The sequence below is a fragment of the Cynoglossus semilaevis genome, chromosome 3 (genome assembly GCF_000523025.1).
Source record: "Cynoglossus semilaevis isolate Cse_v1.0 chromosome 3, Cse_v1.0, whole genome shotgun sequence".
NCBI classification, from domain to species: domain Eukaryota; kingdom Metazoa; phylum Chordata; class Actinopteri; order Pleuronectiformes; family Cynoglossidae; genus Cynoglossus; species Cynoglossus semilaevis.
The window spans coordinates 9189948-9211373 of record NC_024309.1 but is presented as its reverse complement, the minus strand read 5'-3'; the positions used below and the strand labels follow the sequence as shown (position 1 = coordinate 9211373).

The 21426-nt window shown below is 41.3% G+C and overlaps 3 protein-coding genes across 6 annotated transcripts; 1 reads left to right on the top strand and 2 right to left on the bottom strand.

Moving 5' to 3' along the window:
• Window positions 1-669: 669 nt before the first annotated feature.
• tagln3b (transgelin 3b) lies at window positions 670-4689 on the bottom strand. Of its 2 annotated transcripts, none has more exons than XM_017031380.2 (5): window positions 4413-4689; window positions 3321-3538; window positions 1975-2149; window positions 1762-1864; window positions 670-1665 (listed from the first exon to the last, which is right to left on the bottom strand). In XM_017031380.2, exons 2-5 carry the CDS (start codon window positions 3498-3500, stop codon window positions 1545-1547), a joined length of 579 nt encoding a protein of 192 aa, XP_016886869.1. In that variant the 5' UTR covers window positions 3501-3538; window positions 4413-4689; the 3' UTR covers window positions 670-1544. The 2 variants fall into 2 exon arrangements, with proteins under 2 accessions (XP_016886869.1, XP_024910425.1); XM_025054657.1 differs by lacking the exon at window positions 4413-4689 and adding an exon at window positions 3649-3677.
• Window positions 4690-5811: 1122 nt separating this feature from the next.
• Window positions 5812-8983, bottom strand: abhd10b (abhydrolase domain containing 10, depalmitoylase b). Its single transcript, XM_008307796.3, has 5 exons — window positions 8830-8983; window positions 8066-8252; window positions 7786-7897; window positions 6646-6783; window positions 5812-6564 (listed from the first exon to the last, which is right to left on the bottom strand). Exons 1-5 carry the CDS (start codon window positions 8921-8923, stop codon window positions 6223-6225), a joined length of 873 nt encoding a protein of 290 aa, XP_008306018.1. The 5' UTR covers window positions 8924-8983; the 3' UTR covers window positions 5812-6222.
• A 332-nt stretch (window positions 8984-9315) lies between these two features.
• Window positions 9316-17750, top strand: ythdf3 (YTH N6-methyladenosine RNA binding protein F3). 3 transcript variants are annotated; one of them, XM_008307794.2, is made up of 5 exons: window positions 9316-9376; window positions 10676-10700; window positions 11943-12022; window positions 12387-14042; window positions 16734-17750. In XM_008307794.2, the coding sequence occupies exons 1-5, from the start codon at window positions 9317-9319 to the stop codon at window positions 16755-16757; spliced, it is 1845 nt and encodes a 614-aa protein (XP_008306016.2). In that variant the 5' UTR covers window position 9316; the 3' UTR covers window positions 16758-17750. The 3 variants fall into 3 exon arrangements, with proteins under 3 accessions (XP_008306016.2, XP_024910420.1, XP_016887094.1); XM_025054652.1 differs by lacking the exon at window positions 9316-9376 and adding an exon at window positions 9529-9893; XM_017031605.2 differs by lacking the exon at window positions 9316-9376 and adding an exon at window positions 9813-10252.
• Window positions 17751-21426: the final 3676 nt, after the last annotated feature.

Below are 21426 nucleotides of genomic sequence, written 5' to 3'. Positions count from 1 at the left end.
TGCTGAAAATACAAAAATACAATTGATGTTTGGTCTTAGATTCAAACACAGTCACAGTAATTGGTTCCATTTAGGTGTTGCATTTTAATTAAATGTAAATGAATGCTGGACTTCCTCATACGCTGACTCTAAAATGCCAGCAGTCTGTGTCCAATGACCCCATAAACTCAATCACCGACATCAAATGTGACCTTTCAGTGGTACTGAGCCCACCCCATTGTCAGTTATGTGACTTGGACAAACATTTGCGCTCCCCTCTCACCCAGCAGATGTTATCTGGAGGCGGCTCAACGCTGTGAGTAAACAAGTTAAAGTTAGAGCGGACAGTTTGACAGTGTTAAACAATAGAGACCAAAGTCACATTGAAGCACTCCTACTGTCGGATACATCGTGTCGTGCAGTTAAGACTGTGTGAGTAAACAGGTGTTGGATCAGCTATTAAACAGCTAGACTGGTGCAGGATTTAATGTTTTACTGAAGGTCACAGTTCGACAGGCCTTAGCTTGAGTCAGGGCTCTGGTTGATGAACTGTCATCACTCTGCTGCTTCTTTATTAGATTGTGTACAATAAGCAGAAGCAGCAGGGAGGAGTGGGTGGGAGGAGCTGCAGCATGAAACCCAGATAAGGCAGACGACAGCAGTAATAAACACAACAGACTCCTGCAGACACCGTGTGAATATACTATATGTTCTTCTGCTTTATTTTAGTCAGGTTATTCTCTTTACAAGCCTCCATTTATAAATATATTCCAAAATATAAACATGACAACACATAAATGTGCACATTAAAGCGGTGTCGTTATATTTGTCACCAGAAATGGATACTTGACTGTCGTACATGTTGGCTACTGCACATGGAGCTACCCGCCTGGACACCGAATGAATACATTATGGACAAATAATTTCTGATCTAACAAAGTGTGTGGCTCAGAGGGAATGAAACTCATCTATAATTCGAGGCCGATAAAATCAGGACCCGGTCTCTGTCGTCCCAAAACCAGGCACAACGTGAGGTCGATTTGGTCACAGAGGATACTGCAACAAGTCTTTAGACGAGATAGCAGAGACATCGTCAGCGAAGTTCCATAGGGTGAAGGCCAAAAAAATAATCACAGTGTAAAAGAGGAACGGCTAATGATGATCATTTTCAACTAACAGGATTGTGGCGGTACAAAACATAAAACATACTGTGATGGTTAGCTTACACTGATGGCTTGTTTTTTAAAAAAAACAAAAAAACAGTCAGATAACAGTCACCACTGCTAGGGAGCAAATAGCACATGGCATAAGGGTAAACAACTTGTAGAAGGTCTACAGGATCTGACATCATCATTTTCTCGAGGGTGAGGTTTGAACACCATCTGGGAGGTGCAGCAATTCCAGGGAGGTTGAGGTTAACATGGTACGGACTACGCAGGACAGGAAAGGTTTCTGGGCTACAACACTTGGTGGAATTAGTAGAAAATAAAGGTTGGAAGCCAAGAAGACGCTCAGGTGGGTAGGAGGTGGTCTACATTATCTGACGGTGAATACCGTAGCCTGTCCTACCTGATTGAGAAGCTCCACTGAGAAGCTCCACGGTTGCTACCCATCTGAAGGCCAATCAGAGACTCTCCTTGGCGCAGCTGTTCGTCAGTGAACTCACGTCGGTATCCCTGGGCTTTCCTGCAAACAGACGAAACAAGTGTGGAGTACAGGCGTAAAGGTTTAGGTTTAGACGAGCACATGATGTTGGTGTGACCCAGTCATTTCTGTCCTTACCTATGGAACCAGTCCCGGTCACCTCTGTAATGACCGTCATCTTTAGTGACAGCCACACTGCCCAGAGCCATGAGAGTCCTCTGCACTGCAGCCATGTCTTTCCCTGTGGCCAGATCAAACAGACACATACACAAAATTACATTTTATATGTACGTCTAACCTAACAAACTAACTAAAGGATGACACATTTGAATGGACATTTAAATTCTTCACCTTCCCACAGATCTACAGTCTGAAAGATGTCAGTGGTCGTCACTCCATAAGCTTCGGCCGCCTGCAGGAACTGAGAGATCTTCTCCATTTGTTTGAAGGCCATTTGAGTTTCCTGGATCTTTTTGATTGGCTCCTTTCCTCTTGGGTAAAGGCTATTGATGAGTCTGCATAGAACCTGGCCGAAGTGTCAGGTAGAAAATAAATACATAGATTTAGCTGATTATTCTCTTCATGGGTTGCTACAGCAGATCATTTTACTCCAAATGCAGCCGCCGTTGAGATGCACAGTAACACCTCAGTAATGAATCCACGATCTGTGCTAAGCTAAATTTTGAGATATATTTTCATTAATTTTTTTCGTCCAACAATTCCATCTTATTGTATTTTTACCAAACAGAAAACATGCATCAGCCTTTAGTTATTTGTCTTTTACTTCCAGTCTTTTGTCATACTATCTTTAGGAATGATGATTTATTCTGATTAATCATGATTAATCCTCAGCAGACCTGTGATTAATCAGATGAACTATTTTAATCATTAAACAGCCCTGGAAAAAAGGTAGACATATCAAATACTAAGAGTGAGTCCAAAAAAAAAAAAAATCATTTCCCTTAGGCAGTCATCACAGTTGGTTATCCAGTACTGACACAGCATTTTATCTTTAACCTAGATGCCCTGCCCAATATGGTCATCCAAAACAACACACTGATGAAACAATGGGTCTACTGTCCATTCTTTAATACAGTAAAATGCATTTATATATTCATTTTAGCAAAAGGTCTGTCATATTCCCATTCACCTTTTTGATGCTTCTATTAGTGATAGTAAACAATCAGAACAACTGCTGCCATGTCTAGTTAGAAAGCACAGACCATGGATTTTCTGCCGAGCTAATTGCTGCTGCAGTAACCGGTCCCAACGCTCTGCCTTTGATAGATTTTCACAAGTGATTATTTTTAAACACCTGAGTCAGCTTGGATGTCAGACAGGAGCACAGTGAGCAGCAAACCTTTAAGATTTGGTTGCAATTTGTGCTGATGAAGGTGGAGTGGTTTCCAGTCAAAGGATTGCACAATAATTTGGGTACAAAGTTCTCAGATGTGTCATCACTTTAACCTCACTGTTATCTTTCAAAAAGCAAAGCCGAAAATTATCGAATATAATTGTTTTTTACAGCAAAAGATAATGTTCACATCAGCTCGAGGGCACGGAGCTCTGACAGTTAATGTTATATTATTCATGGTCTCTTTAAATCTAACTCAATTCATAGACTGTATACAGAGGCTGGGGTTTTAAATAATTTAACAGCATTTTCTATATTGAGCACAGATATGACGGCCACTTACTGTTCCATCCATCAGCCATTTCTGGAAGTTCTGTTTGCCGGGCTGTGGTCTCTCCATGCTTCCACCACACTGGGCCACTATCCAGTCCAGTAGCCTGTGCTCCAGGTCTGGGTCGTACTTCTGGTCGATCTTCTCCTGTACCTCTCGACTCAGTCCGTAGCTGGGGCCCCGGTTTGCCATGGCAGCTGAGATGATGCGCCAGTCAATGTAAGGAAATTCTAAAGAGAACAAATCGACACTGTACCTGAGATTTGTCGGATTTATCAGAAAGTAAATAATGTTGCACAGCGATTGCGTTGATATTGTAAGTAAACAAGGAGGTAAGAACCTGGTCTGGTCGGTCTTCTGCATACACTGGAAGATCTAATTCAGGCAAAGTTTAAGGAGGTTTAATTTGGATATGGGAAAAAAACACTATTTTGCCATTTATTTATTACAGATACCACTTATAGAGCTGAACATCTGCTCCATAATTCAAATTATTTCATGATTAAAACCCAAAAGGCCAATCCATACATCAGCACCTGTCACTGTGCCCCAGCAGGAACGTCTCTGGAGACAGTAGATGGAAGGGTGTGGTCCCTGGCAGCTGTCCAGAGAAGGGACATGCCCTCTCATTGCTATGGAAGCAATCAAGCCACTTTCCACTATAGGCTGTTTCCCCCCATGTGCTCCATGACATGATGGTTAAAGTGGCATACTGTCATACTGACGACACATTTCTAAACAATAATCAAACGTCCTTTATTTATTTGTTAAAGTTTATCCTTTTGCGAGGCACTTATAAACCGCACGATAAAAGGTGGTTCTATTTTTAGCCTGCAACGCTGATGAATTAAATGACGTCAGTGCTGCTGCCGCGGATGAAGGTTGTGTTGTCTTTGCTGCGCATTTTGTTAAAACAAGTAAATCAAATTGGAATCCAGCCAAACAATGTTCCATCTCATTCTCATTCAAAGCTAAGGTCGCTGCAAATAAAAAGATAAACAAAACCTAAAGCTAAAAAAAAAAAATTTACATCTGAACTGCGACACTGCATTAAAAGATAATGTGGCATGCGTTAAATAAAAGGTGAAGATGATGAGGACTCACAGGAGAGCAGAGAGCGGTGTGACGGCTGCTGGAGGAACGCAGGGTTAGTTCTGCTGAGCTGGACACGGATGAGGATGCTGCACTGAGGAAGAATCCATGAAGCGCAGCACAGAAACGTCAGGACCAGCCCGAGTATCACTTTGACCGCGAGGAGCGACGGGCTGGTTTTTATATGCCAGCTCCTCCAGGAGGAGTCCCGTGTGACAGACCGGACACTGACCACTGCGCTGCAATCACTAGCACACTCGGGGTCGAGGCCAACAAATGGAACGCCTAAATTTTAATAAGGGCCCTCTAATTAATATAAGGCAATTACAAAATTTAAATGTAAGAAATAGAAGGATATAAACGTTATAAGGCAATTACAAAATTTAAATGTACGAAATAGAAGGATATAAATGTAAAGTTGGAAGTTGTGAGTTTTTATTTTCATCATTATGAAAACTCACCTGTTCAATCCCCTGTGGTAACTAATGGTCTTTAAATATATATTTAAATAATGGAGAACATGTGCCTTGATCAGGAATATTCCAATATGTAATGCATATGGAACATGACGTGTCAGTGACTGTACACATCAACTAACATTTAAATTAGCAGTCATTCTGCTATCTAGCACATGTGTTACTAATTTCTTACATAGATACTAGAACTACACTTTAGTACTATACTAGAGAGTTAAATGAAGGGAATAGTGCTGAAATATAACTTTTTCCAAGGACAGAAATTTAGAAATAACCTCCTTTGAGAGGAGGGTTGTTCATAAGTACTTGCTGTAGAGTCAAAGATTGCTACATATCACACAATAGGAGCTGATCTCACTACCATGGCTATGACATCAACTGTGATATATGCCAATTTTGTACTTCATGAAACAAAACAATTTAAAAGGCCTAGTGCTGCACAAACCTAATTAAAGTCTACAGGGAGTGGTTGGTGTCCCCAGATCAGTTTAGCCAATCTCTACTGCTTTCATTACAAGATTATAAGACTGTATAGAGCTATAAATTTATTCAATTGTAGTTTTGACAAACAAAATGACTCACCACATAGCTGTGCCACGAGCTAAAGGTCACAGCTGCAGTTAAGGAGACCTGGGAGTTAAGTGATCTGTTTCACCCCATTGAGCCCAGTGTGGGTAGTGGCCCAATTACATGTTAATAATCAACAGTCCAGCAGCTCCATTCAGCAAGGCTTCTCAATGGCTAAAGGCCATCAGGCAGTAGGACTCAAGTAACAGAAAGTCCTGCATCTAAGAACAGGACTGTAACCTACAAACCTTTAGATCTGGACCAATGTTTTCATTATTTATATTTGATTATTTTTCTAAGTATGAGTTCTGCTGTTTGTATGATTGTCATGCAGTGTTAGCTGACATACGAGACTGAGACCTGCACTCTACTGTGCAGAGGTTTTATTGGCCAAACTTAGTGAGAAGTGTGTTTTTAAAAAAGGCACAGAGAAACGAATCACAGAAGGAACAGGAACAGCCTAATAAAAAGAACAGCAATGGCAGAGCTCTTATTGGCTGACCAACAGGACAGTCCATCTAACAACCTGGAACATATACTAATGCAACCTGAAGAGTTAAAGGAACAACACACAGTGAGGCTCCCTTTATAAGCCATCTTGACCTGTAACAGAATGTGAACATGACAGGTGGCGAGGAACAAAAGAAACAAAGAGAAGAATAAAAGGTCATATTTGGCAGAGGAACATGCCACGGTTTGGTAATTTTCCTTGAGGGTAGACTTTCAAGTAAACAAAGCACTCTTCCTAACCACTCAAGGTGACTCCTTTTTCTTTTCTCTCAGACCATGGTGGTCAGCTTGTCTATGAGATCGTCAATGGTGTAGACCATGAGCTTGATGTCATCCTTCTCAGACATGCGGTGCAGGCCGTGTCGCCGGAGGATGACATCTACATCGGGACTGAGGACTCGTTCGGCAACCTGCATGGAGATATGCCAGGGGACGTCCTCATCTTTCAGCCCATGAATGAGCCGCACTGGGCAGGTGATCGGGATGGGGCTCTGAAGCACACAGTGATTTTCAGCCTCTTGCAGGAAGTTCATGCTGAATTTGTAAAAACCCTCTTCTGAGTGTTTGGTGGGCACCGTCCACTCTCCCTTCTCCTCAAACTCTTTGCGCGTCTGCAGATTGAAATATGGACTTAGAAAACAAGGAGCTGTGAAAAAGATTTGATTGTATTAAAGAATACTACATTTTCATACCTCTAAAGGAAGGGAGTTAAAAGATGTCACAATGTGATCGGCAGCAGTGGCGATGCCCACCAGGGCAGCAGTCTTCTCTGGTTTTGCAATGGCTGCCAGCAGCATGAGCCAACCACCTATACTGGATCCAACCAGTATCTACAAGCAAACATTTACAATAGAGTAACCGACTTTAAAAAAATAGTCAATTTAAAAAGAAAATAGTTTAATCTTTAGAAAAAAAGCAATCATGGCATAATGCAGGATGGGACTAATAATTTAATAAATGTGGACGCACACTGCCTCCATCTGGTGATGTAAAGAAATACACTTTCCACTCACAAGATGATAGTTTCAGCTTGATGTTTTGTAAAACCGTTTGACAAATTTGACTTAATTTGGCCTTAAAAAGTGTAAAAATGCCTTGCCAAAGACTAGTGGTGGCAAAATCCCAGAGGGGTGCAAGGCAAAATTGAACAAATTATCCATAAGAAAGTGTTTGATTAGTTTAATATTGCATTAGGTATGTTTCCTAAGTCCTATGATCAGCCTGTTTATGCTCTTGAGAAAGGACCTGTGATGACTGTTGAAGCAGAGTATGCAAACAAGGCAGGATTGGCTTTGCCCACATAAACCCAAGGCATGAACCAATGAAAAAGTGGGAGGAAACTTCAGTGAAAGTTGAGGATTTGAGAAAGTTGTGAAAGAGATTTTACATCTTTTCTGGTATGTAACTGCAACCATAGTTTCCTAACAGTCATGCTGCATGGATCTAACTAAACCTCACACTGTAAATCAGTTCTAGTTCAAACCAACATGCTGTTATGCATCAGTGTTCACAGTTAGAAACTCTGAATGATCTAACTTCATAATCAATTTATATTAAAAACAGAAGTTCTTATCACTCAACTTTGAACACATTTTGATAAGTGCTGTTTAACTTAAATCCAACTTGAATTATTTTACTTACTGCTTTTATGTGTGCTGTAGAAGGATGTAATAGTTGATATTTAAAAAAAAATAGTGATCACAACGTAAAAATTAAATAAAACCATACTTAATGTAAACCTTACGTAATAGTCTTTTTTGCACTGGTTTGATCATAATAATAACAAATACACAACTGCATACAAACTCTTCAAAACATGTTGAAATATTTACCTGTGGCCCCTGTGCTAACTCATCCAACACAAATAGGACATCCTTTTTCCAGGTACCAATTGTTCCATCTGCTAATACCCCCTCTGATGCCCCATGGCCTGTGTAGTCAAACCTGAAAATAAAAGTAATTTGCATATGTGACAGTGGTCTCTGCCATTAACCACAGTGAGATGGCAATTCAAAAGAAATATGTATCTACTTTAGAGCAAATACTGTGACTACAACAATGAAATGTAATCACCATTCTACACAGCATGTTTATTTCATTAAAATGTCTTACCTGAGGTACGAGTGCCCCAGTGACTTGCAGAACTCCTCCAGTGCCACAGCTTTCTGTCCATTCATGTTAGAACCATATCCTGGGAGGAAGACCACTCCTGGGCTCTTCCCCTTTAATCTCCTGTAGGCCAGCTTTGGAAGGTCTGGTCGTGATGCATACTGAACTGTGGATTTGTGTCTTTTGTCGACTGGTGGACAAATAAAAAAAATGAACAAAAAACAAACAAACAAAACAATTACTGCTGAAGCAACAAGATTTGAAACTACGTGTAGTACCACAATAAAAAATAAAAGGGTTTGAGGTTGTTGTCTATTAAAAATAGATTAATATCAATCATATTATTGGAATGTACAGTATATACAGTAGATATATCTTAATTTGTAATGCCAGATTGTGGTACACAAGGTAGTCGTTTTGACCGCACACTAAATAAAATTACATTATGTAAGCCACGCTTGATGCTAACGATGCTAACTACATACAGGTACCGGGTACAAACGGACAACGGTCTCATAACTGCCAATCGATGCAATAATGACGAAAGGTATAAACTTAATAAGACTTTTTTGGCAAGTAATTGAACAAACAACAAACCCGTGCTCGCTAAAAGAAAATAGCAGGAGCTACAACCGAAGCACCATTTACATGTCCTCACTTTTTGAGGGCGCAGTATCAGCCACACCCCCTCCTGACCGTTTAAACCACCTTAAAGGAAACTAAAGCCGTAACAATAACATGTGACAATGGTAAGGTTCAAAACAAACCTTCAAAATGCCTCGGCAATAGAGCTGACAAGCCCCCATTACTTAAAATTTGTGAAAGTCCTCTACTCCAGCACCTCAACGACACTGCTGCCATACTGCTGTGAGACCACCGAGGAAGTATCGCGAGATTCGCAGCAGAGCAAGGCCACAAGCATTAGAAGAAAAAAGGTCACTAATAATAATACATTTTAGATAAATGTCACTTTAAAGAGGTAATTTCACCAAAAAATAATAAATACATAAATTATGTAAGTATTGTGTTAATACTACACGTTCAATTATGTTTTTCATTGATGTTCACAGATGCACAGATGACTTATACATGTCTGTCACATTGTTCATTTCTTGTACTTAGTAAGCAAATACTACCGTTAAAAGCGTAATTTTAACTATTAGTCAAGCTTTATTAGAAAGTGATACTGAAAAAAAAAAACATTGTACTGCTTCCTTTGACAAATAAACTGTGGCTATAGCACCCTCTATAGGAATGGAAAGGAAAACTCCGTGTTGTTTGTTAATAGAGATGCAAGTCCTGTATCCTGTACAGGTAAGCAAAGTGATTATTTAAAAAATTATATGCATATTTTGAATTAAACGATTTACTTTTAGTTTCAGAATCCGTTTTGGATTCTTTTTGAATAATTTGTAGCATTTTGGTTTATGGTTCGCTTCTGTCCGTTGGGCTTTATCTTTCTCACGTGTGGGCTAACATGCCAATTTTACTGTATTAGCTTGAAGACAGCAAATATGTACTTTAATGGAAGAGTCAAAACAGTTCCACGAACTCCAGTTATCATCACGTCTGGTGCAGTTAATACAACAGGGGGCAACACTTGTAGGTTGAAATGAGATTTTAAAAAAAGAAAAAGCAACCACATGCTAGATGGTTGTACAAGCAAACGTTATGCACTGAAACACAAGTATCGTGGGACTTGTTTGATTGTGACAGTCATGTGAAGTGTCAGTGTGTAACATGACTCACAGCGTCACAAGCGGAAGGTCACGGAGCAGCAGAAACGGAACGGAAGCGGGAGTAAAGCGCCGATCCGCCATTGTGGAATATGGTGAGGGATATTCCAGTAAGGCACTAGTCAGTTTCAGATTGACTAATAAACCACCCTCTGTGGCTGGATCACACACGACCGCTGACGCCGCGTATCTGCAGACACACAGCCGCCGTTTGTAAAGGAGCCAAAGACGAACAGCACGATCGTCGTCGTCGTCAGGTTTTGACCACGGGAGGGGAAAAAAACGCTGCCTTGTAACGTTAACAGAGTGATTGGAGCAGCCAGGAGACGGGCCAGGAAAGCGGCGAAGTGTAGAGACACAGACAGGCAGAAGGAGAGAGAGGAAGCGGGGGGCAGTATTACAAACAGCGAACACTTTCGGTTCCTGGATGATGTCTGCGACCACGGTGGATCAGGTTGGTCGTGTGAACCGGGCTGTGTGTGGAATTAGCCAGTGCTGCGGAATCAAACTTTAGCGACAACAGTTTGACATGTCAGATCAAACAGGCTACTGAGTGTGGCTGCGTAGCTGTTTTAGCTGTAATGTAGGCCGAGTGTTGAGGCATAACAAGTCCAGCTGGAGCCGGTTACCAATGCGGCACCGTTTACTGGATGTCGCTGCGTTTGACATCCGGTCAATAACAACAAGCAACCTGTAAATGTGAACATACATCCGGGCCGGTGGCTCCAGTCTGAGGTTATGTGAATCCGGACCTGTGTGTGTGCATATATATATATATATGTGTATGTTCGTGTAAATGTGTGGTTTTTTTTGTGTCCTGTCGTGATTTTATAACATCCTAATTTCTCTATTTCTCATGTGCTGCCCATTATTTCAGAGACCCAAAGGACAAGGAAATAAAGGTGAGTTGTATGTTAGTTATTATAGGATTTTTAGAAGTGAAGAAGCTAAAAACTGTATTATATCATGACATTTCTAAGGCCTACCAGATGCTCACAGTGTTAGTGCCTCAAACTGGTTATGTTGAATGTGTAATTGTAATTTAGCTGCAAAATTAAGCATTGGTTAAAAGCAATAAACTCAATTGGCTAAACACCATGAAAAAAAACACAAACACGTTCATGCATAGTGAACCCAAAAAGAAAATTAAAATTGCTCTGTTTCTGAAAGTAAGTCCATGTAATAAGAATTTAAATTAATTTGGCTATTTTAACTTTAGAAAATACTTAAGTGCTTATAGCTTCAGTGGCTAGTTTGATATGTTTGCTATTTGAATATATAATACAGCAATAGAAGAGATAAGTGAGGAAGTACTGGATTTGATCTAAAGGGATCTGAAATGTTCAAAATTGACATTGCACTTTCTGTAAAGGAGTTCTGGATGAGTGACAGGGAACAGATATGATATTGATATTTTTGGAGGTTATAAATAAACAAGTGGCGTCATTTAACTACAGACTCTGATCTGAGACTAGCATTCATTGGCAACCCTGATTAGCATCATTTTGGTTTTAAAAGGCCAGGGCTCACAGACCTTACCTGCAAACCAGCTCCAATCAGACAGCTGTAACTGTCAATCATATACAACATCCACTCTCAGGTCATGTCATCTCCCATGCTTTCACTTATCTCCTCCTGTGTGATCATGATATTTAATCTGGACCAATCATAAGTACATCACCTATGCTTACGTGGGGTATATATAGTAAACATATTAAATACATATTCTGGATTCCCATATTTGGTCATGACATAATTAACTTTACACTGAGAGTGCCTTGAAACAGTGGTTTAAATTGCAGCTCACTCAGAGAACTGTTCACATAAACCAAGACAAAGTAATGGCTTAGAGCCAATAGCAGCAGCTCCAGAGTGGTCTTAATTAAAAATTTGGAGTACTGTGTGATGAACAGGATAGAAGATAATGTCCGTCTGGTCCAAGATGTTCTGACATCTTCTGTACAGAATGTGCTCCTCACAATTTGTCTGGGTTCTTGCAGCACTGAAACAAATACTTGTTTTAACTTAAGTGCATTATAAGCTGATACAAATCTCATATATATTATAATATCTAATATTTCTTGTATTTTTGCATATATTTTGACCAAATGTTGATTAATTGTCCTCTGTCTCCTAATCCTTAGTACAAAACGGATCAATGCATCAAAAGGATGGTGTGAATGATGATGATTTTGAGCCTTACTTAAGCGGCCAGACAAATCAGGTAACATTTTGTCGTAATGTAGTCTGCTTTAAAAGACAGTTTGTGTCACTGTCCAATGTTGCTCTCCTCTAAAATATGGTTTAAAATTAAGCTGTGATGATATTTACCAACAGGTTTTATATTATTTTTATTTCTTGCTTTCGAACTTTTAATTTATATCAGGATTCATTAAGGGTAGTTGGGATAGTAGTAAAGTCTCCGACCTAATTGGTCAAAGCCTCCTTTGATACTACCACTGTAGAGGAGTTACAGAGCTCAGTAAAAGGTCATGTGACTATTAAAAGTATAAAAAACAGGACAAAAGAAAGAATTGAACTAAGAATATTGTTGTATAAAACATTAACAGTTGTCCCTCTGTTTCCAGAGTAACAGCTATCCACCAATGTCTGACCCGTACATGCCCAGCTATTATGCTCCATCCATCAGTTTCCCTTACTCCCTTGGAGAGGCTGCTTGGTCTACAGCAGGAGACCCTCCAATGCCCTACCTTACAACCTATGGACAGATGAGCAATGGTGAGCCACACTTTATCCCTGACGGTGTCTTCAGTCAGCCAGGAGCCCTGGGCAACACCCCTCCATTCCTCGGTCAACATGGCTTCAATTTTTTCCCTGGAAATGCGGACTTTTCCACCTGGGGTACCAGTGTCTCTCAGGGACAGTCCACACAGAGCTCAGTCTACAGCAATAGCTACGGGTACGCCCCGAGCTCACTGGGCCGAGCCATCACGGACGGACAAGCGGGTTTTGGTAGTGACACTCAGCTCAGTAAAGTTCCAGTGCTGAATAGTATTGAGCAGGGAATGGCAGGATTGAAACTGGGTACAGACATGGTGGCAGCTGTCACCAAAACTGTGGGCTCACCTTTAGGAGGCACTGCAGGTATGACCAGCATGGCAGCCAATAACCTCCCTCCTTCTGTCAGCTCGTCAGCACCTAAACCTGCCTCCTGGGCAGCCATTGCCAAGAAGCCAGCCAAACCACAACCCAAGGTCAAACCCAAAGCCAACATGGGGATGGGTGGAATCGCCACTATTCCTCCACCCCCCATAAAGCACAATATGAACATTGGTACTTGGGATGATAAGGGCCCTCTTAATAAGCCCCCCTTAGCTCAGACTATGATGCCTCCACAGCCCTTAGTCCAGCAGCCTCTCCTTGCCCAGGCCCAACCCTTGCTGCAGAACCCATTGCCACCTCAGCCTCAACACCAGCCCCAACACCAACCCTTCCAGCTTCAATCCCTTCATTCCCCACAACACCCCCAACCTCTTGCTCCTGGTCCTCCACACCTCCACCTTTCCTCTCAGCCTGGCCCCCCACAATCCCTTCATCATCAGCAACATCCTCAGCAGCCCGGCCCGCCTCCCAACCGCTGGGTGGCTCCAAGGAACAGAGGTGAAGGCTTTGGTTTGTGTGGAGGAATCCCACTTAGTGCCTCCCCTTGTTCTGGAGAAGTGCATCCTGTGCTGGAGAAACTTCGTGCCCTCAACAACTACAATCCCAAAGACTTTGATTGGAACTTGAAAAATGGACGTGTTTTCATTATCAAGAGCTACTCGGAAGACGACATCCACCGCTCAATCAAGTATTCCATCTGGTGCAGTACAGAACATGGCAACAAGCGCTTGGATGGTGCCTACCGCTCACTGGGCAACAAGGGGCCCCTGTACCTGTTGTTCAGTGTCAACGGCAGTGGGCACTTCTGCGGTGTGGCCGAGATGCGCTCACCGGTGGACTACAATGCCTACGCAGGCGTCTGGTCTCAGGACAAGTGGAAGGGCAAGTTTGAGGTGAAGTGGGCTTTCATCAAAGACGTGCCCAACAACCAGCTGCGGCACATCCGGCTGGAGAACAATGACAACAAGCCAGTGACCAACTCCAGGGACACTCAGGAAGTGCCTCTGGAAAAGGCCAAACAAGTGCTTAAAATAATCGCCACTTACAAGCATACCACCTCAATCTTTGATGATTTTGCACATTACGAGAAACGTCAGGAAGAAGAAGAGGCAATGAGGAAGGTGAGATAAATGCACCATTAGGTCACTAAAAGCTTATGAGTATGCTAAAGTTATCTTGGCCGACTTTCACTCAATTTCTACTACTGGCGGCCAACATGGAGTTTAGGTATCGTGTTCCACACAGATTATAACATTCTATAGTTGAACTAACAGTCTGACGTAACAGGAAATTCCCAGAGGACATGCAGCCGTTACTCAAAAGCAGCAACAGGAATCACTGATTTCTCATCAGCCATCTTGGCCTGTCGAGATGGCGATGATCTGCTTAAGTGAAGTTAGATGCAAAGAGGTTTCCTGAAATAGCCCACATTCCTGGCATTCTTTCTCTCAGACAAAGGCTGATGTATACTCTGATCTCCCTTTGAACATCCAGGCCTCTCTGCTTTCCACAGGCTCCTCATGCTTTATTAGTCCCTAACAACATAAGCCCTCGGCCTGCACACACTGGTTGCAGCGTGCCTCAGAGTTGGCAGCTGTTTCTAAATGTGTCTGATTCTGAAAATGTGGCCCAGCAAAAAATACATGATCAAAAATGTCTGAATACATTTGTCTGTGCACATAGTTCTTCAAAAGCGGACACATTGTTTAAGCCCTGCTCCTTGGAGGCACAGCTAAATATGTTGCTGTGGTAATAACAGCGGTGCGCCACAAATGTTAGTGTAAGAAGCAGAAATTTCATGGGACGCTACTGTCGAGGAAAAACAGCAACTAGAAAAGGAATAACAGGGCCGAGTCCTTTCATAGATTCACCATTATGCTAATTTAATTGTGTCCAGAAAACCCCTATGACCCGCTCAACGGTTTTTCCCTCGCCTCCCCCCGCCCCTTCCCTTCCCTCCCTCTGGTGGGGTTTCATTGATGCTGTATTGCTGACCTTGTTAATATGCGCTGGGTTTTCTCATAAATATTTCAAGTCAGTGTGTTTTCAGGCTTCTGAAAACAACCTGTCAGTAGAAAGGCCCTTACATCCTGCGTCATGCAGGCTTTGTGCTGTGCAGCTTTTGTAGCCCCGACCTCCTACATGACAGCGTTGGCCTGTTTGAGGCCTGGCCCTCCTTTGCCTGACGCGGTTAATTGTTCTCCATTGTGCGGACGGTTCTTTATGAACTTTGAAAGGTGTCAAACCAGCACAGCAGCCCCCTTTACTGTAACACCTTTTCAAACACTCTGGGTCTAAACATTGTTTCAGGATTATTTTTGCATAATTATTTTAGTCATTCTTACAGATTGTTAGCTTTTTCAGGCCCTTCAGGTATACATTAATGGGCCAACCACCAGTTGAGACAGTGCCAGGATACTGGAATAGTTTTGGTTGACTAAAGGCATGAAAATAAGGTTTTTAAAATTCCAATTAAATGTGTATTCAAATATTTTGTGGATATTATGTGCCTGCAAATAGAATAGAACAGAATATCCTTTTTCGTCTGTGCAAACATAGCAGCACAGTGCAACAAAATTAGGTTAGCAGGATTAGCAAGGAAGCTATTATTTTGACTAACTTCAAACTATTTATTGGCTATTTTTACCTCCAGATAATGTTTTGCCATTTTGATTTATTGTTATTATTATAATCATTAGCTAATATTTTCTTTTTTTTCTTTTAATTGAAAACATAGAATTGTATTAACAGGTGGTTAATGTTTAGCTATTTGTATTTAACGACTGTTTTTTTTACCCTAAATACTTGTTCTGATATTAAGGTACGATTAAAATAGCTTTTATTTTCTTACTATTGACTCATTAAGATTGGTTGTTTTATCATCACATTTCATAAATCTGAGGGTTTATCTATAAAATAGGTTTTAAATGACAACTTTAACATTAATGTATTATATGTAAATGATATGTTGGAGACAGACGGCATCATTCCTCAGGTCTGGCCTTTGTTGTCATTGTAGATCCGTTGCCTGTTTCGCCTTTGTGTAGTTTTTTGACTGTACTGTAGTATTGTGGGTAACACAATATATACACAGTGTGTTATAATTACATTTTAACATCTTTTGTGCCCGGAGAGACGTATTACTACAAGCTGAGTATACAGTCTCGGTCCTCCGGTGTACATCACAGCTCAGCAGTTTGTGCTGTACATACAGTACACTCTGAGACCATTTTCCAACAGGATGTTCTCCTGGTACTTTGTCTCTTGTCTGTTATTAATCCAAACAGTGGAGAGAATACACAGAAATGACTGTAGTATATTACATGGCAGCAAATACCAGTTTCACAAAATGTCATAAAAACATGATTTGGTGCAGAGTCAATCACGTGCTGTTCAGAGCGTAGAAACAAAAACAGAAAGCAGAGTCAATCACGTGCTGTTCAGAGCTTAGAAACAAAAACTGGTTAAGAAACCAGGAATTCACCTAAAAATAGGGAAGTCACACAGATATGAAACTTTAAGCTGCAGTTTAAGATGTTTGTTAAATTGTTACAGTGAATTTCAGAGATAACTATAAATAATGCACAAAAAACCAGAGGAGTTCAGAGTGTAATTGTACTCTTTTTTTTATCTAATCGTTTAAATTAGAATACAATGTTTTGTTAATGTTACAAAGAGTTCTATGAAAACATATTTATTTGACACTGATCCCTGAACTAATAACTTCTGACTGCCCCTGTGAGATAAGCACTTGTGAATGTTGTTGCTCTCGTCCAATCACTGACTCCTTTTCCTTTTCTGTCTCCTGCCAGGAGCGCAATAGAAATAAGCAGTAACCTTCAAGCAAGCCCTCTGCTCCAACTGCAACATTAATGATGTAGGACCTTAAATCAGATTGGCCTAACTGGGAGAAAACAGAGGAACAGTCTCTCGAAATCTTTTCTGCTGATGACAAGATGACAATGTATCCGAACACTTAAAACACGACAGTAGACGAACTTATCTGTATCCATCGGTGCGTCAAAGCCTGTGTTCCCGTCTCACATGATAAACAAAACCACTGAGAACACACCTTCAAGCACTTTGACTCCTCTACCAACACCCTTAACTCTCTAACCCTCTGTTACTCTCTCCGATTTTGTTTGTGATCATTTAACTGACTAACCAGAATAGTCGGATGATTTCACCAGGCTTCTTTGTAATTTTTTTAATGCCTCAAATGTTTGGGATATAGGCGAGCTTCATTGCAGCTCCCAAAGAGAAATTAAAATATCACGTATAAATTAATCTTATACTTGAATCTGTGTTTAGCCGCCTAATTGACAGGTTGGATGAAATCATTGGGATGTGGCCACAGTCCTGCCAATTATGGGATGTATCCTCTTTATCTCTACTTGTCCCTTTCCTTTGTGCATCTATTTCTGTGTACCAAAAGAATACAGTGATACAGAAGGTCGACCAGCGCCGGCCAGTGCACACTTTTGTTTCTTTTTTGTTTTTGTTTTGTTTTCCTGGCTCTCTCTTGTGATTCTGTCATTCTGAAGTGCATTTGTCTGAGGAGAAACCTGCTGCTCTGATAGGAGGCTGTGGGTGAGTGTGTCTGCTCTGATGTTGGTGAACTCGACTGTACCTCAGGCTCAATCAGACTGTCTGTCCTCAACAACTCTTAGCACTTTCGGGAGAAATCCCTCCACCCCACACCCCTCCTGCTTGGTTCGTATGGGACTCGGCCCCCAGAAGAGACGGCAGGACATCAACTGTAAGGATGTGACAGTTTTCTCCTCTAGGTGACTCACGAGCTAAATAAAAATTACCCATGTTTAGCGCAAGCCCTGTGTCATGTGTTCACTCAGACTTGCACCTTGTGAACCACATATAACTACAATAACCACCGTTGTCTCGTCAACGACCCCATGTGACAGAAATATGAAGGCAGCGTCTATAGTAGGAACCAATATGTGTTCTTTTCTCTTTGCAGAAATATGTCTTTAAAATTAACAGCAGCGAATGATTGATGGTGACTGTTGGCACCAGCAGCGGGTGTGACCTTGCAGGTAAAATATAAAAGGTGTTCAACAACTGGAAGACACGATGACACCACGTCAACGTGGCTCTGTGTAGGAGGCGGCCCCACCTGTCTGCTGTGGCTTAGTCATTATGGCAATTCTTTTACATTGTGTGCAGCAGAACAACTAATAATTTGTAGCTGGAACAGTAAAGACGCGAAGACAGGTGGAGCCGTGGAGAGACAACTTAATAACACCCAACTTTAAAGTGGTTGTGCGTTGGTATTTTAATGAGATGTGACTTTGTGCCTCTTGGCCCAGAATATTTCATAATGGTATTTTTGAATCTACAATCCACTGCCTTATTTAGTATTTTAATAGACAGCAGCCAGTGAAAGCTTTCATGCAACTTTAAACAAACTCTTATAGGAAATAAAATGCAAGAAAAAATATATACAGATCATATAAGAAAGAAAAACAATCAAATAATTAATTACTTATTATTAATTATTATTAAAAACAATTTCTACATTTATTGTATAATATTTCCTTTTAATTTATTATTGCGATGTTTTAATTTGAAAAATTACTGAAATAAACAAGGTCTATTTCAGTATCCGTCCACAAGGGGTCGCCACCACACCATCTACAGTCCCATGTGCCTATGTGCTGCGCACCCAGGACGAGCCACAAAGACGTCTTTCTTCTCAAAACCCTCAACTCCTACAGACACAATTACACCGGGGTGAGAAGCACTGGTTTTTGCCTCTACAGCTCGTGGAGCAATTAATGCCATCGCACCAAGCTGCGCCATGAGAGCTGGAGGGAAGAGAAGATGTGACAATCCCCCCCTCCGTGTGTGTGGAGGCGGAGGAAAGCTGTGTAATTATGAGACGGGAGGATTTGGATTGTGACTTCTCTCCTCCGTGTGTTCATTTGTGCATCCATCAGGTTTTCACAGGAGGCCTTTTCAGAGGACCACACTCCTCCTGCCTACACTTGTCTGGGTGGAACACAGCAGACACACGGAGCAGAGAACCGGCAGTTTATTTACTGCACATTTACAGCACTACTACAAATATTACTACCAGGGCTACTTCTGGAACTTGCATTATCAAAACTTTTACCACAATACTTATCAACTGCTAGTAATACTTACTATAGGCAGTGCCTACCTTTCCATCATGATAAAAAAGCACATACGATTAATATTTTCCACTGATCTGTGTTAAAGATTTCTGTTAACTTATACCCAATAAAAAGGCACTGTAAGAGCTAGCTGCTGTTTCATCTATTCAAATTCCTTCTCCATAGCAAAACTCCCGGGCTGAAAAAGGGGCCCACTCCGGCCCTGCATGTAGATATATATACAGTACATACAGCTGAAACAAACTATTTAAAACTATTTGAAATTATTTGGTATTTAAATTATTTATTTTTATAGATTTTCACCAATAAGCTTTACTGTTACAGTCGTCAAAGCACGCTCTTTCTATCAAAGAAAAAGTTCTAAGAAAAAAAAAGAATGTGAATGTCAGAAACTTCAACTGTAGGGCGCGCGCTGACATTGGAACATTTGTGTAAAGGAAATAGGAATACGTTGTTATTTCCGGTTGCAGGTCCGGAGCGTGAGACACGAGGGTTAGGGATGTCATAAGTTGATATCACTAATAATTAGTGATATGAAGGCCCTAACATTTCCTGAGTAGCGTCAGAAAATATAACCAAAGTGAAGGGGAACTCAAACAATAAACAAGGGAAGACTGGCAACAATGTTATGACATTAAAGGTTATGTTATCATGCAACAACGCAGTTTTGTGAAACCAATAAAAGCATTATAATTGTAATATTGTGATTAATTGTCTGACAGTTATTGTACCAAGTAAATGTGTAATCATGACACAGTTGACCACAGCCTACGCTCATGAATTGCTGCCACGATACATGCTACGTTCCCTAACTGGCACTTCTCAGGGGACACCAAAAATGTTTTGACAGGATCAGCTGTCGACAGCTGTCGACTGTGGGACTGCGAGACTGGTGGGGGAAAAGAAAATGCATGTGTTTAGATAGAAGTTTCTGAATCCATCGGGAGTTCCAGCAGCAGTTCAGCACCAAAACAACAATAAAAACACACAAATAAGTAAAATACAGTAAAATACAAACATAAGTAGCAGCACACTGTCAATGAATATGGGAAATCTGATCTGCGCCTCGTTATCCAATCACAAGCGTCCTGCACCACACCAGCTGACAGGCAGTGGTCGTGTGTACTTACTCATTGACAAACTAACGAGCCTGCACTTGGTGGATCGTCAATGCGGTATATGAAACTGCGATCGGCATATGAATATATCCATCCATCCATTTTCATCTGCTTATCCGTCCTCTTAGCAGTCTCCACCCAAATCACCCTGCACCGTACCAACCCCCCAAACCTTCCTGCAGGTGGTGAGTCCACTGGAAGGTATTAACCGCCCTAACTGGGATTCGAACTTGCCCAGGAGGTGAACCCTGGGGTTCCACACCATTGCCACTATATGAATATATATATATAAATATATACAGTATAAATGTATATATATATACTTTTTACGTACTTTTTTTCTTTTTTATAATGAGTGCCTCCCCTGACCGCACGTCACTGGCTCAAACTTGGCCTCCGCTAACACTGCAAACGTTCGCTACGTTATACACTGACAATATTACATTTACACCAGCTGAAACTGGGATCTGTCCTCTTGAAAACATGTCTGTTAATTGTGCACATTTGCGCCCCCTATCTTTGTGTTGTCCTTCCTTAACTTATTCTCCAACATTTTCGTCTCACGCGTCCACCATCTATTCCCAGCACGTGTCCAAACTATGGTCGCCTCTCTGACCTCATTACCGACCTGCTCACACTCAAATATAATAAACTGTGAGACCTGCCTTATTATTTAAATACTGTGTTGGATGCAGAGATCGATGGAAGTGGTTAAACCTCCTGATGTTACCGTCTCTTAACTCACTCCACGACGCAGCAGTCGAGGCCTTTGAGAGAAATCAGCAAAGAAAAGTTAATTTTTCTGAACCAAAAGTGTCAAAATATGTCCTTCTGGAGAAGTGGTGAAAATGAGAGCGCTATCTTCTGCTTTGTGAGCTGAAATGTCTTTGAAGTTTCAGTCACACTCAAGACTCATCAACACATGGCCTCGGGCGAGGATAGGCTAAGTCTCAGGGTTGGCACTTTTTCAGTGCCTTGTGTGTTTTCACACTCTGGGCCATTGGTGTGTCACTCAAGACGTCCTCACAGCACATTAGTCCTAATGATGAGAATGTTAAATGACGTGTTTGATCCCAGGAACAGGATTTTTTTTCACTTTCTTACGGACATTTATGTACGTTCTCCTTATTAGACATCTTTGATGTTGTAGAGGAAAATGAATGCATGAAGGAAAGAAGGAAGGAAACAAGGAAGGAAGGAACAACCCTGACAGCCCAGTCTGGAGGTGTTAC

Coding starts and splice junctions, on each gene's coding strand:
- tagln3b (XM_017031380.2), bottom strand. CDS start 3,500: ATGGCAAACCGGGGCCCCAGCTACGGACTGAGTCGAGAGGTACAGGAG. Junction 2,150..3,320: donor AATGGCTGATGGATGGAACA/GTAAGTGGCCGT, acceptor CACTTCGGCCAG/GTTCTATGCAGACTCATCAA. Junction 1,865..1,974: donor GACTGTAGATCTGTGGGAAG/GTGAAGAATTTA, acceptor ATCTGGCCACAG/GGAAAGACATGGCTGCAGTG.
- abhd10b (XM_008307796.3), bottom strand. CDS start 8,923: ATGGCAGCAGTGTCGTTGAGGTGCTGGAGTAGAGGACTTTCACAAATT. Junction 7,898..8,065: donor CTGGGGCACTCGTACCTCAG/GTAAGACATTTT, acceptor TTTTATTTTCAG/GTTTGACTACACAGGCCATG. Junction 6,784..7,785: donor AGTTAGCACAGGGGCCACAG/GTAAATATTTCA, acceptor GTTTGCTTGTAG/ATACTGGTTGGATCCAGTAT.
- ythdf3 (XM_008307794.2), top strand. CDS start 9,317: ATGGAAAGGAAAACTCCGTGTTGTTTGTTAATAGAGATGCAAGTCCTG. Junction 10,701..11,942: donor CAAAGGACAAGGAAATAAAG/GTGAGTTGTATG, acceptor CCTAATCCTTAG/TACAAAACGGATCAATGCAT. Junction 14,043..16,733: donor AAGAAGAGGCAATGAGGAAG/GTGAGATAAATG, acceptor GTCTCCTGCCAG/GAGCGCAATAGAAATAAGCA.